The sequence below is a fragment of the Ornithorhynchus anatinus genome, chromosome 2, assembly GCF_004115215.2.
Source record: "Ornithorhynchus anatinus isolate Pmale09 chromosome 2, mOrnAna1.pri.v4, whole genome shotgun sequence".
Taxonomy (NCBI): Eukaryota; Metazoa; Chordata; class Mammalia; order Monotremata; family Ornithorhynchidae; genus Ornithorhynchus; species Ornithorhynchus anatinus.
Window position 1 is genome coordinate 18,435,583 of NC_041729.1, and position 17,787 is coordinate 18,453,369.

Consider the following 17,787-nt stretch of genomic DNA (forward strand, 5'->3'; position numbering starts at 1 on the left):
AGGTAGTTTTCAAGTGAAAAGGCTATTATTCTTTCCCCAGAAGCTTGTCCTTTCTCAGTTATTATTATGATTACCATTTCCTTTCTCTTTACTGTATTCTTTCTTGCCCTCTATCGCTGACCCAGATCCTCGCCACCGGGAGGAAATGTTAGAGTTGGGGAGACGCTCAGTGCCTTGGGGAGAAGGAAGGGAACTGGGAAGGCTCCAGAAAGCTGTGCCAGGTCACAGCCTGGAGTACACTACCTTTTGGTGTTGAAAATAAACCACCCTATGGTGATAACGAGTGCCCATGCACACAGCCCTATGCAAACCAGTGTATATGGCTGGGCACTCCCTAGTAAGCCTGAAGAAATTAAACTAATTTGCTCGGTGGGTGGGGCCAATAGGTATGTGGGGAAGCCGTGAAGCTTGATGTTATGGGATCGGGCCTCCCTCCAGCTGGCTGACCTAGGTGTTTTGGGTAAACGGGAACAGTCAACCTGGGTTTTTTAAAGACTTGGAAAGCCGCTTGGGCAGAGGAAATCTTGTTTTTATTCACTATAAGCTACAGAGATTCTTGGGGGAAAAGAGCCCAGCATTTCATTGGAAACCTTAGCACTCTTCCCCATGGAGCAGAAGGAGTGTGTAATGTAGCGGAACAAGATGTTTAACATGGGAGACTCGGGAGGATTGATCTCCCTGCACGGGGAGGAACAGTGATGAATCCACAAAGATATTTGGGTTCTCTAGCTCCGGCCTCACTGGCGTGAGTGGGTGTCTTCATCTGGGAAGACCTGGGGCAGGTTGATGGGAGGCAGTACTGTGTTGGAACCTGCAGCAGGGTGTTTAATCTTCTTTGATTGCTGGGATTTAGAGGAGTTTAATAGGAAAGACCCAATTGTTAATGTCTTAGAAACTGAGACAGGGCTAAGGCACTGGCGAGATGGCAGCGGTGACTCGGAGCCAGAGAAAACATGGAGTGCACTTGTCATGTTCCCTCCAACTTCATTTTTCATATCCCTGGGAGACTTTTTAAGAGGGCTTATGTCCATTCAGAAATCATTTTTAAGCAGCCATAAAACCTATCTTCAGTTGGAAACGCCTTCTAATGAGCTACTGAGGTCAATGCTCGTTCCACTGTCCTGCAGTTTCCTTTCCTTTCTTTAAAAAAAAAATTAATTTTCCCTTTTAATCCTGATTTAGAGGCATCGGTGTCTGCCTTTCTCAACTAAGTGAGCAGTAGAAGTGCCCCCCTGCTCCATCCCTTCTGGGGTCTGGGTCGGGGCCCTCGGCTAGACCTCCCACCCCCCTGTGCTGCTGAAGAGATGTCACATTGTTGCCAGGTGGGCAACTGAGGTTTGTTCCTGGCTTAGAAAACTAATTGGCAAGATCGCTCTTAAATAGTCTACGTAAGGTGGTCACTTACAGATGGAGGGATTGATGCTATTTCTCTTTTCCGGAATATCAAGTTCAGTCCCCAGGGAAGGGACATGAGATTTTCTTTAGTTTCCTGAGTGTGAAACTTCCTTTTCCCTTTGATCCTGAGTAGCCTCTTGCAGGTAGAATTTATGTTGGCTCTTAAAGAGGTGGAGTTACACCAGAGCGTAATCCTTTACATGAAGACTATGACTGCTCCTCTGTGGATTTGGTGTTTCAAGGAAATGTCTGAAATAATTTCACTTTTCGTTTTGATCCTAGACAGGATGTCATTCAAGAGACTATGTGGTCACTGTAACGGGAATCCTTCCGTGATCCTTCAGTAGCTTGAATTGGATCTCATAACCCTTTTAATGACTCTTAACTAAACCTGAGCCCAGGTGAACTGCCCAAGAAAGGTAACTCTGACCAACCCACCAGGTCACCCCGCACAGCCAGTGAATCTGTTTGGAGACAAGAAATTATTCATTCTCTTGGATTTTTCAAAACATGGCATTTTTTTTCTGGGGTGGGAAAAAAAATAAAATAACCTCCAAACTCTACCACTAACCTTGCGGCCCTCAAATCTTTTGGTTTTTTATACAAGAGAACTGGGATTTACAAAAACTCCCCTTTGGGGTCACCTAAGAACCTGTTACACCTCTGACACCTTAAGGTCGTTAGCCTCGGAATCAGAGGCCATTGGGCTACCGATGCATGCCAGTGGAGTCTGCTTGAGATTGGATCATGCCTCATGGAGGCAACTGGGAACTCAAATTAAACACTAAAGTTGACATATATGCAATGGGAGCACTGCATGCGTTACTACTGCCTTGTCTTTCACATTGGATTAACATTGGTAACAGCTAAATTTGGTGAGACTCCGAATCTGTCAACAAATAATGTTGAGCAATAATGTCTTTAATATTCCCAGGCATGTGGCTGAAACCTTTTGAAGGCGAAGGGTGGAAGGCGACTCCCTGTTTGTAAGTCAATTCTTTGCAAATTTTGTTTCCTGCAGTGCTCTCTTGGAAAAAATAAAATAAAATAAAATTTGAGTTCCTGCATTAGTGTCTATTTTCACCTGGCTGGTTTCCCTTGGGTTCAGCAACAGTGAGTGGAGACTTGCTCTTTCCCTCCTGATGAATAACCAAATTATTTTTATTTTTTAATCCAGAAAGATTCTTGGGTGTGACGGTGTTGCTCCCACATGACTGTTCTCTTTTTTTAAAAAAAAATTAATGAAAAACAATTAAAAAAGAGTGCCTCACTACTAAAACTGGGCAGCCTGGGGCCCCACGGAGAAGGGACTGACCAATACCTCTCTCAGCCTGAATTTGTGGCTTTTTGATGAAATCTGAAAACACTGAGCCCCTTCCAGCTCAGAGTGGCTCAGTTACCTAGACTTTGTCCTAAAAGGGTGGGGCACGTCCTATCTGGGAGCCCATCTCCTCCATAAACAGTGGGGATTGGTGAGGAGGGGTTGTCAATCAAGTGTCTTGTTGAAATCAATACCCCATCTGCAGTGAGGGGTTTCAGTGAAGTGGCTGGAGCCAGGGAAACCACTGTGGATTGTAATCCCAAACCCTTGCATTTCCCCAAAGAGCACAGCATGATATGGCTCCTCTACCGAAATGTTCAGGGAAGATGGAAGGTGATGGAGTTTAATACCCCCACTGTCATTGTACAGATGGGAAAACTGAAGTCCAGAGGGTTTGCGATCTGCTCTAGGTCACCCAGAAAGCTGGGACAGATTCAGGTGAGGTCTCGCAATTATCTCAGGTCCTGAACATTCTTCCGAGGGGCACAGGGAGGAGATGCAGGAGAATAGCTCTAGTTGGCCTGTAGGGGAAAGGAATCTCGCATCAGATTTTGGTTTTTTTAAAGTCCTGAAAACTGTGGGTAGAAAAGGGGCTTACCCCCAACCCAGAAATCTATCCTTCAGGCCTTTTTGTCATATAAAGACTGAGAGCTTGAGGTTGTGGGTTCAGTGATCTATGCAGTGAGCAGAGTCATTCCTGAGGCCGTTTTTGGCCTTGGGAGATGGGGGAGGCAAGCAGAGTCTGGGGGTCGGGGAAGAGGAGAGGTATTATTTTAGAGCCCCTCTCAGTTTCTGCAGGTTCCAGTCAGGAAACCATGGTCAGAGCCAGGAGTGCCCATGAGTTCTTACCATGAGGGTCAGATGGAACATTTTCACTTTCCCGGTTTGCCAGAGCAGCTCTTACCACTGGAGCTGAGAGAAGTTGGGACTTAGCGGTGACAGAACATGGTTCATGTGCCGCTGGGCAGAGGTCTTGGGAGATGGAAGTCCCAAGCCCTGCCTGGGTCAGAGATCTCACTAATCTTCTCACTCCTCCTCGCCCCGGCCCCTTCCCCATTTCACCCATGGCAGTTCTTGTTTGCTTTCTCACTATCTTGCTTGCTAGGTACATTGCATGACTGTGTAGCCGGCGGCCCTTAGCCGAAGCCTGTGGTGAAGGTACAGTTTCCATCTGCAGTTAGGATCCTACCCCAGGTCCCTCAGCAGGAGAAATGAACATAAGGAAGGGAATAGCCACTACTGAAGGGTTCCCTCATTCCCGCACACATCCTCGCTGATAAAATCTCTCAGTGGAGTCCCCCGACTGGGGCTCTTGGTGGGGCGGGGCTCGCCAGCAGGGACAGGGCAATGCAGACCTCAAGGAGTGTGGGCGAGGAGTACCCCCTGGGCACACTCCCTTACGATCGCCTCGATCTTACTCCCAGCATGGAGCAGGGTGCCAGGCTACTGGGGCGTGCTGGGGTGTTGGCTTGTTTTGCGATGGGGGACGGTTTCATGGAATAAAATGGAAGAAATCCAAAGAACCGGAATCGGGCAATGTCCCACATCTGTTTGTGACCACCCTATGTGAGGAGGCCAGGTGAATAACCTTGGGGACCCGCCGTGGTTTTCAGCATTTGACAAGAGCACAGAGAGCACCCTCCTTCCCCCACCTGTGGGTGCATGCAAATGAGCGAACCCCAAAACGATGCTATCATGGCTGGCCAGCCTCTTCCCCCTCATTGTGCATGCTGCTGGCATCCAGCCCCCTCAACTCCTCCTCTCTTTCCATTCCCTTTCCTCTCCCCGGACCACTTGTGCCCTGGCTAAGATGATGCAAATAATGTCTCCGGGCATGGAGGGGCCTTTTGCTCTAAATTTGGCTCCCTTTTTCCCTCCTGTCATTCTACCCCACTGACCGTCCAGAGGTTGATTCCATCCTGGTCTTGCTTTCAGGTGCAGGCCAAATTCCGTTACCCTTTCTACTATGAGATGTGCTGGTATGTCCTGGAGAGGTACGTGCACTGTCTGACCCACCGATCCCACCTCACCCAGGAGTGCCAGAGAGAATCAATGCTCATTGGTGAGTGACGTCTCCCCAGGGAACACGGGGTTGGGCTTGGGGGAGGAGATAGCGGTGGGTGGGGTGGGAGGGCGTGTCTGGCCGGAATTTAGCATCTTGTGCTCCTTTTGCCTCTCAATTTGTGGGGAGGGAGGGATAAAACCTGAAGGTTTATCTTAAACTGCGAACTCTCTAAGGGACAGGGACTGTGTCCAACCTGAATAACTTGCATCCTTCCCAGTGCTTAGTTCAGTGTTTGGCACATAGTAAGCACTTAACAAATGCAGTTATTGTTGCTATATAAAATTCAAGGAGATGATTTTGGGGATCAGAGCAGTTGGGCACTGGACCCCAGGATTTTCCTCACTGTTCTTGGAGCTCCTGCCTGGGAAAGTGTCTTGGAGAAGATGATAACAGCAGGTTTTAAAAATGTCTCATTTTCGGTCTGCTGTTTTCAATGATGTCTATGCCTTTGCAGAAGTGGGGAAGGGGTTCTCTGGCCCAGCTCTGGTAGGGTAGCCAAAATGTTGGGCTTTAAGAAGGAAGACCTGCTGAATCCACGGCTCCTTTTCTGCCTTGAATTGCCTTTGGTTTATTTCTCTGACTGGAGGATGACTTTTGTCCCTAGAGAAAAGGAGAAAAGCACTTGGGAAAGAGCTGGGCCTAGGGAAAGTCTGAGCCGCGATCAGACCAGTTGCAGGATGGGGAGTTAGGCTGGAGAGGGAAAGGGTAGCTGGGAAAGGGAGCAGTGGGTGGTACTGACAGACATATTAGCTGCAGCTGCAGTAGCTCTGCCTCCCTGGCCTGATTTAAAGGGACATCATCCAAAGAGTGACTGCCCTCACAAACTCCATTGCATCTAGGCAACTGCAGGTAGAATTTGATCTGGAATTTGAGAAGAAATCAGCTTCTCTTTCCTCTATTCTGTTTTTGGGACACTGTACATCGTCAACACTGAAGGAGGTTGTCTCTTCTTTTGCTTTCTGTTCGACATTGGACAGGAAAATAAGGGCATTCATTTCACCTTTTGCTCCCACTGTTTTTTGACTTCCATTTTCTCTTCCCTTGATTTCATTCCATTTGCTCCCATATTCATGTACTTTCAGTAATCGGGTGCAGGAGAAACATTTTAATGTATTTTGAGAAGCAAATAAAAGTCTCCTTTTTTCCCATCTCCTCCTGTCATCTAACCCTCTCCAGGCCTCCTCTAATATCTGCCTTTCTCAGGTTCTCCAAGATTCGGGTCACAAATTTGTGTACTGAAGATGGGGGATATTTAGATATTCTGAATCAAGGCCTTAAGTTCCTTGGGCCCAAACCCTGAAGTAGCTTTTCCTCCTGCAGAGTCCAATTTTTTGGAGTTGTTTTTGTCAGGAAAAACTTGGCTTCTCTTCTGAAGACAGGCAGCATAACTGGCTTTCTAGAGCCACCCAGGGAAGCTAGCAATTCATTCATTCAGTCATAATTATTGAGTGCTTACTGTGGGCAGAGCACTGTACTAAGCTCTTGGGAGAGCACAACAGTAAACAGACACATTCCCTGCCCACAACGAGCTTAAAGTCTAGAGCAGGCGAGACAGACATCAACACAAATAAATTACAGATATGTACATTAGTGCTGTGGGGTTGGGCTGAGGGGGAGTACAAAGGGAGCAAGTTGGAGTGATACAGAAGGGAGTGAGAGAAGAGGAAAGGGGGCTTAGCCTGAAAAGGCCAGGTGGAGGAGATGTGCCTTCAATAAGTCTTTGAAGGGAAGGAAAGTAATTGTATGTCAGATTTGAGAAGGAAGGGCGTTCTAGGCTGGAGGCAGGACGCTGGCTAGGGGTCAGTGATCTTCCCTCTCTTTATCTCACTTTTTAGCTTCCTAACTTCTTATCATCACATGCCTTAGAGTCATCTTTGGTTTCTGTCTTTCTGGGTGACTGATGAGAGCTTCCCATTAGCCCTCCCAAAGTAGCCACCTTGGGGGCTTTACCGATAGTTGTTCATAGCATTGCTACTGAACATGAAGAATAGAGGTCTCGATATCAGGTCTTTAGGTTGACAGTGGTAATGGGTTGTAGCGTGAGCTTTGGGAGGAAAGAACTCCCTTCTGAAGAAGTGCTCTGATCTTTATTTTCACTTCATGGCAAAGGCCACAGACCTGGAGTCAGAGGACCTGGGTTCTAATCCCAGCTCTGCAGCTTGTCTGCTGTGTGACCTTGGGCAAGTCACTCATCTGTAAAATGGAGATTAAATGCCTGTTCTCCCTTCTACTTAGACTGTGAGCCCCATGTGGGGACGGATTGGTTCTGACCTGATTAACTTGTATTTCCTCGAGAAGTTAGAACAATACTTGACCTTTAGAAAGCCCTTCACAAATACCATTAAAATAATATGAAAAGAATATATTTATTGTGTGCAGAGCACTGTACTAAGCTCAGTGGAAAAAAAAATATGAAGTAAAAGTTAGACATGGTTCCTGGCCTTCCAGGGGTTCACAGTCTAAAAATAAGCTGGGGTAGAAGCAGCGTTGGTCAGTGGAAAGAGCCCGGGCTTGGGAGTCAGAGGTCATGGCTTTTAATCCCGGCTCTGCTGCTTGTCAGCTGTATGACTTTGGGCAAGTCACTTAACTTCTCTGTGCCTCAGTTACCTCATCTGTAAAATGGAGATTAAGACTGTGAGTCCATGTGGGACAGCCTGATCACCTTGTATCCCCCAGTGCTTCGAACAGTGCTTTGCACATAGTAAGCGCTTAACAAATACCATCATTATATTATTATTATTATTAATGGTTTGGCAATCAACATAGCAGAGATGATGAAGAAATATAAATACAAAATATAGAGTCCAACAAGTGCTTTGGTAAAGGGGACATATAAGGGCTCCAGGGTGCTGTCACCCAGGTTATTGAGAGTATGGTCACCTCCAAATCTTCTTTCGGTTCAAAAATTTTCCAGATGCAGCTTAGATCTCCATGACACCACATGGCCCAGGGTTTGCTGGAAGCAGGGGCTTGGATGACACAATGGGAAGGCAGTAAGGGTGAGCTGCCGCTGCTGAAATCCCCACAGCCCCCCATCTGCATAGGGCCTGCTGGAAAGAGGGGCCCTGTTGGACACAATGTGAGGGCAGCAGGTTTTTTGTCTTTGTTTTTAAATAATGGTATTCGTGAAGTGCTTACTATGGGTCAAGGACTGTTCTAAGGGCTAGGGAAGGTACTAGTTAATTAGTGGCTCCCCCATGGGGCTCACAGTCTAAGTATTGAATCCTCATGTTACAGTTGAGGAAACTGAGTCACAGAGAAGTTAAGTGACTTGCCAACATCACACAGCAGACAGTGGCAGAGTTGGGATTAGAACTCCCAACTGACTGTTCTCTCATCTACTTAGACTGTGAGCCCCATGTGGAGAGGGATTGGATCTGATCTGATTAATTTGTATTTACCCCAGCAGTTAGAACAGTACTTGAACCTTGGTAAGTCCTTAACAAATACTATTAAAAGAATATTTATTCACTGTTTATTGCATGCAGAGCACTGTACTAAGCAGCGTGAAAAAAATATGAAGTAAGAGTTAGTCAGATCCGCTGACTCTTATGCCTGTGCTTTTTCCACTAGGCCATGCTGCTTCGGGATTTCTCCTGGCGGTCCTGTAGAAAGAGGGAATTAATTTATTCATTCAATTATATTTGAGCGCTTACTATGTGCAGAGCACTGTACTAAGCTATTGGAAAGTACAGTTCGACAACAGGGAGGAAAGCAGACCTATCCCTTGTAGCCCAAGGAGACTAGGGCTGCTCCATCCTGGCCCTAGAAGAAGAGGGAGTGACCTCTGCTGAGTGGAAAAGTGACTTGTGTTGCAAGACTCCCAGAAAGTCTTGCATCCACATAGCCTGTTTAGTATCACAAACCCCACCCCAGTTTTCTGCAAGTGGAGCATAGAGCTGCAGGGAGCCCTGCCCCTTCATCTCTAATAAGCCCTCTCCCCTAGGGAAGAAATGGCTTGTTCTGGGCAGGGAATGTGTCTGTTATATTGTACTGTCCCAGGTGATTAGCAGAGTGAGCACTCAGTAAGCACTCAATAAATATGAGTGACTGGCTACTGGAAGAAAACCTCTTGCAAAGTGTGTTTTTCCCATTTCTGCTCCCTCCTCTGTCTTCCCATTCCCCTTGTTGTTTCCGTTTAGAGGTGAGTTGCCCTGGGGATTTGCGTCTGGTTGGGGTGGGGTTTTCAGCTTCCTTCCTTGTGCCTTCAGGAACTGTTGGTCCTGAGTGGCCAGTGTGTCTCCCTCCTCTGGGGGTAGCCACGTGCCTGCCATGATGGGATGGTGGCTGTCGGTGCCCTGGTGGAGTTGAGATCAGCGTGACTTAGGTGCTGAGCGTAAGACTGGCACATAAGGGTCCAGGAGGTCACATTGTGACTGAGCCCTGACCAGTCATTTTCACCTAGTGAAGGGGCAGGGATCCCATCCCTCTAAGAAATCAAGGACACCTGGGAAGGGTGACTGGGAAGCCCGTCCAGGGAACTGCTGCTGCTACTGCTGCTTCATTCCAAGCCTGGGGAGATTTCTCGGGAGTTCCTGGGGCTAGAGGGGCCAAATGGTTGGGATGGCCTTTCCTTTTGGTGAGAAATCTAGAGGCCATACCATGGAAGTTCCTGTGATGACTCTGGCCATGTGGGAAACCTGTAGTTTTGTCCTAGAGCCTCCTACGTATTAGGGAAAGGGAGGTGAGGGAGGGGGCCACAAGCGCCTCAGCTTGTGGGTGGAAGTCAAAGCAGAGAGTTTAGCAGCTCTTCCCTACTCCCTCTCTCATCTGCATCATTCTGGCATCTTGGATCTGTACCCCTTAAGCTCTTGATAGTCACCCTGTCCCTCAGCCCCCCAGCATCTATGTATGTATCTGTAATTTATTTAAACGTCCGTCTCCCCATGTAGTCTGTAAACTCTTTGTGGACAGGGATATGTGACATTTCTTTTGTATTGTACTCTGTCCAATTTCATAGTACAGTGTCCCACCCACAGTAAGCACTAAATAAATGCCATCAATGGATTGATTGATTGATTGATGGATGGGTTTGGGTGGTCCCCTGCATCTCCAACCACTCTCACCGTGGCTTCTGTGGTTTGGGAGCTGGGGTAGCAGCAGCTCCAGGGGCTTGGCTCTTGCCCTGGGGCAATTATCGCAGAGGTTGCTGGAACTTTCGGTCCCTGTAGCCCACTGGGTGCTGGAGCACCACCAGGAGTGAGGCTGGACTAATTTCTGATTTGGCCCATTCATTCATTCAGTCAAATTTATTGCGCACTTACTGTGTGCAGAGTACTGTACTAAGTGCTTGGAAAGTACAATTCGGCAAAAGAGACAATCCCTGCTCAACAACGGGCTTATAGTCTAGAAGGGGGAGACAGACAACAAAACAAAACAAGTGGACAGGCATCAGTAGCATCAAAATAGATAAATAGAATTATAGATATGTTCACATCATTATAGAGTAATAAATATGTACAAATATGCACAAGTGCTTTGAGGCAGGGATGGAGGTATAGCAGAGGGAGGGAAGTAGAGGCGATGAGAAGGGGAGGAAGAGCAGAGGAAAAAGGCCCAGTCTGGGAAGGCATCCTGGAGGAGGTGATCTCTCAGTAGGACTTTGAAGAAGGGAAGAGAGCTAGTTTGGCGAATTTAAGGAGGGAGGGCATTCCAGGCCAGTGGTAGGACGTGGGCCAGGGGTCGACGGCAGGACAGACGAGAACGAGGCCCATTGAGGAGGTTAGTGGCAGAGGAGTGGAGTGTGTGGGCTAGGCTGTAGGAGGAGAGAAGGGAGGTGAGGTAGGAGGGGGCAAGGTGATGGAGAGCTTTGAAGCCGAGGAGAGCTTTGAAGCTCAGCATCTCCTCTAAGGTTCCACTCGGTTCTGGGGTTGGTATTTTGGCCAGGTTAAACTATACTTACCTGTGGTCCCAAGTCTTTCTCCTGTAGATCACTCCCAGGACTCAGTAATCTGATCTCTGATAATCAGTCAGTAAATTACCTTTTGAGCACTTAGTGTGTGCATAACACTATATGGAGCACTTTTTTAATGGTGTCTGTTAAGTGCTTACTATGTGCCAGGCACCGTACTAAGCTTTGGGGTGGATACAAGCTAATCGAGTTGAACACAGTCCCTATCCCACGTGGGGCTCACAGTCTTAATCCCAGTTTTACAGATTAAAAACGAGGCACAGAAAGTGCCCAAAGTCACACAGCAGACAAGAGGCGGAGCTGGGATTTGAACCAGGTCCTTCTGATTCCCAGGCTCCTACTCTTTCCACTAGGCCACACTGCTTCTCTTCACTTGGGAATGCATAATACAGTGCAGGTGGTAGCTGTGATCCCTGCCCACAAGAAGTTTACAGTCTACAGGGGGAGACGGCATAAAAATAAATTACAGATAGGGGAAATGATAGAGTACAAGGTTATGTATATAAGAGGTGTGGGGCTGGAGTGAATATCAAAGTGCTGAAGGCGATACACAGCCAAGGGCATAGTCTGTCAGTTGTATTTATTGAGCGCTTACTGTGTGCAGAGCGTTGCACTAAGTGCTTGGGAGAGTACAGTATGACAGTAAACTGACACATTCCATGCCCACAAAAAGCTTACAGTCTAGAGGAGGAGAGGATGCAGAGAGGAGAGCAGATAAGGGAAATGAGGCCTTAGGGGACCGGAGCTGAGACTCAAGGATCCAAGACCCAGGATACAGGAAACTCAGGACTTAGAGCAAAGGGGAAGATTGGGTGATGAGGGGAGCGAGGATGAACATCCCGGGCTGGTACTCGGTTGCCAACCTGGCCGGCAGCCCAAGGAGAGAATTTCAGCCTCTCCTTGTCTGTCCGACAGATGCAACAAGAAAAGCCAGCATAGACGGCTTCTCATCCGATTCCTGGCCGGAGATGGAGGAAGAATCGTGCGAGCTGCATCCTCTGGAGGAGAAAGAGGAGAGTGTGGACAAAGTTCCCAAGCCGCCGGCCGACAGCTCCTCCTCCCCCAACATCACACCCTCCGAAGGTCAGGAGCCTGCCGGGAAGAAACCCAAAGCCCCAGTCATGCGGTACCTCAAAAGAACTCTGTCGAATGAGTCGGACGACAGCATCAAATCCACCACACCCACGGACTATCCCAAAACCCCCACTGGATCCCCGGCCACTGAGCTCTCTACCAAATGGACTCATCTCACGGAGTTTGAACTGAAGGGCCTGAAAGCTTTGGTGGAAAAACTTGAATCCCTCCCAGAGAACAAGAAGTGTGTCCCTGAGGGCATCGAAGATCCACAGGCACTCCTGGAGGACATGAAGGTGAGTAGGACAAGGTTTTGGGCCCTGGATCCAAGTTCCCCCCCGAGCACTGCTGCAGGGCAGGAGCACAGTACAAGGGGCATGGAGTTTGGGGGTTTTTTGGGGGTGGTGTGTGTGTGCATGCACGCACTGCTAGGTAACATTCTCCCTGCGTCTGCTCAATATCTGAGGTCCCCACTTGCCTCTAGTTTGTCCCGCTAATTGATAACTTCTAGTTTGAAGTGATTGCATCAGGTCTTGCCTCTTTATTTTGTGGCCAAGCAGCCCTCCGCTGGGATCATGTTTCCCAGGAACCGGAGCCTTGACCCCTCAATCCTGGCCATCGGGCAGCAGTGGGAAGCAAATTCAACAACCCCGCCATCTGGCTGGCCGGCCAGCCGCCTGGCGGCTAGGTTCCAGAGTCCAGCATGGGTCAGGCCTGGCCTCCACACCTCAAGAGCGCTGGTGGCAGACTGCCTCCAACCTTGGCCGCTTCACAGCTCTATTCCCACGTGGTCGGTTGGCATTCCAGATGCCTGTGAGGGGGCCTTAGCCCAGCCTTGAATATGGCTCAGGCCCAGTTTTGACCTGTGCTGGGCTGTCCTGGGTCCTCGCAAATCAGCTTTACAGATTCCAACCAGCAAGGGGGCAAGAGTGAGCACATGCCTGCCTGCCTGCCGACACTTGTTGGTTTCTTAGGTTTCCAACTCTGATTATGTTCCAGGGCTCCGAGTTTGGCCCCAGCTTTGATTTGGAGTTTGGCTAGAGTTGTCCAGAAGTCTCTTACATGGACAGAGTGCCGTGGCGTAGTGGATAAAGCACGAGCCTGGGAGTCATAAGGTCATGGATTTCAGTTCTGACACCCCCACTTGTGTGCTGTGTGACCTCGGGGAAGTCACTTCACTTCTCTGTGCCCCAGTTACCTCATCTGTAAAATGGGGTTTGAGACTGAGTGCCGTGTGGGACAGGGATTGTGACCAACCGTATATTCTGGCATCCACCCCAGTGCTTAGTACAGTGCCTGGCCCATAGTAAAGTGCTTAACAAATACCACAGTTACACCTGGCCAGCCCCCGCAGCCTGTTAACTGCAAAATTGGATGCTGCAGAGTTTGCAGTTTGCAGTTAGGTCCGTTCAGTGCCATTGTGACTCGAGGTCACAGAAGTCCTGAGTGGGAGTGGAACTGTTATTGTTGTGATTTACTCCACTATCCTTAGATTGAATCCTCTCAGGCATTAGATGGGGCTGGGAGTAGGGGTGGGGGGTGGTGTTCATGTTGTGTATGTGACCTTTATCTGTTTGTAATATTTGAGCACCTGAAGTGTGGTAGGCTATATGTAGAACATATAGAAAACTCAGTCATTGACTCTGTTCGGGGCTAAACTTTGCAAATGCTCAACTCCCTTTCAGTCAGTCAGTGGTATTTATTGAACAATGACTGTGTTCAGATTACTGTACTAAGGATTTATGAGAGTACAGTACAAGAGTTAGTTCGCATGTTCCCTGTGCACAAGGAGCTTACAGTCCATGTGATCTCATATGATCCCAGCTCGTACACTTCGCTCCTCTTAATGCCAACCTAGTCACTATACCTCCTTTTTGTTTGTCTTGTTACAAACCTCTTGCCCACATCATGCCTCTGGCCTAGAATGCCCTCCCTCTTCATATTTGACAGACGATCACTCTCCCCACCTCCTAAGGCTTATTGAAGGCATGTTTCCACCAAGGGGTATTCCCCGCCCAGGCCTTCATTTCCTATTCTCCCACTCCCTTCTGCGTCACTCTTGGTCTTGGATTTGCCCTCTATTCATCCCTCTTTCAGTCCCACAGCACTTATACCTATCTGTAATTTAGTTGGTGCCTGTCTCCCTCTCTAGACTGCAAGCCTGTTGTGGACAGGGAATGTGTTTACCAACTCTGTTATTTTGTACTCTCCCAAGTGCTTAGTACAATGTACTGTACACAGTAAGCACTCAATAAATATGATTGATAGAGGGGGAGACAGACATTAAAATAAGTTAATGCTATATACATAAATTATTTGGGGCTGAGGGAGGGGTGAACATCCAGTGCTTAAAGTGTACAGGCCCAAATGCATAGGTGATGCAGAAGGGAGAGTAGGGGCAGCAGCGTGGCTTAGTGGAAAGAGCACAAGCTTGGGAGTCAGAGGTTGTGGGTTCTAATCCTGGCTCTGCCACTTAGCTGTGTGACTTTGGCAAGTCACTTAACTTCTCTGTGCCTCAGTTACCTCATCTGCAAAATGGGGATTAAGACTGTGAGCCTCACGTGGGACAACCTGATGACCTTGTATCTACCCCAATGCTTAGAACAGTGCTTGGCACATAGTAAGCGCTTAACAAATACCATCATTATTATTATTATTATTAGGGGAAAATGAGGGCTTAGTTAGGAAAGGATTCTTGGAGCAGATGGGATTTTAATAAGGTTTGGAAGGTGGGGAGAGTGGTAGTCTGTGGGATATGAAGCAGGAGGGAGTTCTGAGCCAGAGGACGGATAATAATAATAATAATAATAACAATGTTGGTGTGAGCAAGGGGTCGAGAGTGGGCTAGTTGAGATGGAGGTACAGTAAGTTCTTTCCTAGCCTTCTTCAGGGAGAGTGACACCCCCTGAAGGAAGTGTGCTCAGGGGCCATTATGGAGAAGAATTGCCACCTCCTACACCTCCCCTCAGATTGAATGGAAAGTATCTCATTGTATTCTTCCAAGCGCTTAGTTCAGTGCTCTGGACACAGTAAATGTTCAACAAAAGCCACTGATAGATTTCCTGGATGTTTGTAGGCACGAGATAAACCAGTACCTTTCCCAGACTACAGAAATAATGATCACATGCTCAACACAGGGATGATGACAGCGTCTACCCAAAGGTGACCTTAAGATGAAAAATGTGATCATAGGTGGGAAGAAGCATCTAACCTTCTGGGTTGCCCATCCATATGGTGACTCCTCCTTGGGTTCTCTCAGTTCCTCTTCCTACAGCCTAAGCTGCTGAGATTGGTCCAGTGCAGCTGTCTTCCTGAAAGCAGAACTGCTGGCTAGTTTGAGTACCCGATGCTTAGATTTGATTCTCCCTGGTGTGCTTTGTGGATCTGGGCAATTCCCATCTTCCGGCCTTGGTTTCTCTTTTTCAGAACAGACTGAAAAGGCTTTCCCTGATGCGGGGACCGTGGTTAAGAGGGAAAGGGAAATTTGGAGGCTGCGTCCCATTCAGTCCTCCCCTGGGATTACCCATCGGGCCTGTTCACTGGGGCCTTAGACCTTCCATCAGATCATTGCCCAAAAGATTGCATTTAGCCAATTACCAAAATCCGAAATTTTCAAGTTCCCCTTGGATGTAGCCCTCACTAGACTAGGCCCTGATTTTTGTACCTGAAATGATTTATTTTCCAAGTATTACTAGCAAAAAAATTTCTACGGCTCTTTAAAAGATCCACTTATTGGTGAGGCGTTATCAGATGGGCAGGCTACGGACGTTAGGTAGGGTGGGTGTCAAAAAAGGCAGCAATTACAGTAAAGGACCATTGATCTTAATGCCCTGGTGGCATTCTTTGAACCCTTTTGTTCCTAGGTTACCTTGACAGGAATTTCAAATCCACTGATAGAAAGAACTACCGTATTGGTGAGTCTCAATTTCAAGGGAGACTGTCCAGTGATGCCAGAACCCCAATTAGCAAGAGTGTCTGGTTTGGAGAAGCTGATTCTCCTGATTCTCCTGTTCTCTATTTCATTCATTCATTCATGAATTCATTCATTTGATCATACTTATTGAGTGCTTACTGTGTGCGGAGCATGTACTAAGTGCTTGGAAAGTATAATTCAGTAACAAATAGAGGTAATCCTTACCCAAGAACGGGCTCTGCTCTCTTTTCTAGGAGGAACCTTTGATGGTGAAGTGAAAAGGAAACCTGCATTTTGGGTGGGATAAATGCATGGATAAGAAATTCACTTCCTCAAACATGCCACTGTTTTATCAAGAACCCTGTGGAATCTGTGGTGGAAATGGACACACACAGAATCATTTTTTTTTAGTGGTATTTGTTAAGCGCTCACTCTGTCAAATGCTATAATCTAAGCGCTGTGATAGAAGTTAATCAGTTTGGACACAGTCTCCATTCCATGTGAAGCTCACAGTGTAAGTAGGAGGGAATAGGATTTAATCTTCATTTCACAGATGAGGAAACTGAGGCACTGAGGAGTGAAGTGACTTGTCCAAGGTCTCACAGCAGGCAAGTGGCAGAGCTGGAATAAGTCCTCTGACTCTCAGGCCTGTGCTCTTTCCACTAGACCACACTGTCCTCATGTTTTACTCTAAATAAGTCTTTCTGCATGTGTTTGAAGGGGTGTTCTTAAGTATTGTGTTTGCAGTATATATGATGTGCATTCTTCACCAGAAAACCAATTTTTTTTAAAAAAGGCAACACTCCAGCAGCTGCATGTTTTATGCAGGAACAGTATTTGAACAAAGATGATGCCAGCCAGGAGAAGGCGAAGTGTCCACCATAATGAAACGTTGGTATAGTAGGTCGGCAAGTCATGCCCTGAACGAGATGATTATAAACAAAGATGCTGAGTGGCCCAGTTGAAAATGGTCACCATCCCTGTGGGATTATCTGTTGTTTTTCCTGAGTGGCCGAGGAGCAGCAATTTGCCAACAGCCCTTCACACAATAGGCAGTAAATGAAGAAGAATCATGTTTATTTCTGGTGGAGAATGCCTGAGGTGGTTTACAAGACAGTGTCATTGGGTTAAGGCTAATAGAAAAGGTTTTAAAAAAAGCCCCCCAGAGGTTAAATTATTAAGTCAGAGCTATAAGCATGAGTCCTTTTAAAAATCTCAGTCCCAGTGAGTGAAATAATAATAATAATAATAATAATAGTATTTATTAAACACTATGTGCCAACCTCTAGAGTAAATTACAGGTTTATCAGATAGGGCACAGTCCCTGTCCCATAAGGGGCTCACAGTCTTAAGAGCTAGGGAGGGCTAGTATTTATGGGCAGGGATCGTGTCCTCTAATTCTGTTGTACTCTCCCAGGAGCCTAGTACAGTGCTCTGCCCACAGTAAGCCTCAGTAATTACCACTGATATATGTACCAAGATCATTTTATAGATGAGAAAACTGAGAAGCAGAAAAGTTAAATGGCTTGCCCAAGGTAATGCAGTAGGAAAGTGGTAGGGCTGGCATTCAAACCTGGGTCTTCTGACTCCCACCCCATCCTTTAAACCATGCAACAGTTGCTTCACTGTTAATATTAGTTTAGGATGTGACAGACTGTCTTAAGACCCTGTTCAGGGCTACATTACCTTAAATGACTCCTTTTTGAAGTCGGTCCCTTTCTACTGAATGGGAATATAATTATTGTGAAATGTTAATGAGATATCCCTTCTTCTTGATCCTGCAGACTAGAAATCAAATTTTTAGATGAGAAACCCGGGTATGTTGCTTGAATTGGGGAGTAGGGGTGGAAGGAAGGGATGAGAGGGGAGAAGAGGATGAGTGGGAAGTGTGATTGCCCAAACCCAGCCAATCTATTTCACCTCCCAAATTATGGGACTCCTCCAAGAGCTGGGAGAAGTTGATCTCTAATCCTCACTTGGGAGTGGGCTGACTTCTAGCCATTGCTAATTGGCCTCACTAGAGAAGGATTCCCTCATTCAGAGAGTCATGGGGCTGGAAGAGAGGACATCTCCCTGCTTCCAGACACAATTGCTCTTAAGTTGTTGTT

At 47.3% G+C, this 17,787-nt stretch overlaps 1 protein-coding gene across 8 annotated transcripts in view; it reads left to right on the top strand.

The window, feature by feature from the left end:
- Positions 1-17,787, top strand: part of KDM2B (lysine demethylase 2B) — a 128,928-nt gene that overhangs the window by 45,501 nt on the left and 65,640 nt on the right. For all 8 annotated transcript variants that reach the window (XM_029052924.2, XM_029052954.2, XM_029052937.2 and 5 more), the window contains 2 exons: positions 4,652-4,778; positions 11,608-12,062. In XM_029052924.2, the coding sequence (XP_028908757.1) occupies positions 4,652-4,778; positions 11,608-12,062 (582 nt within the window). The remainder of the gene's footprint in view (positions 1-4,651; positions 4,779-11,607; positions 12,063-17,787) is intronic.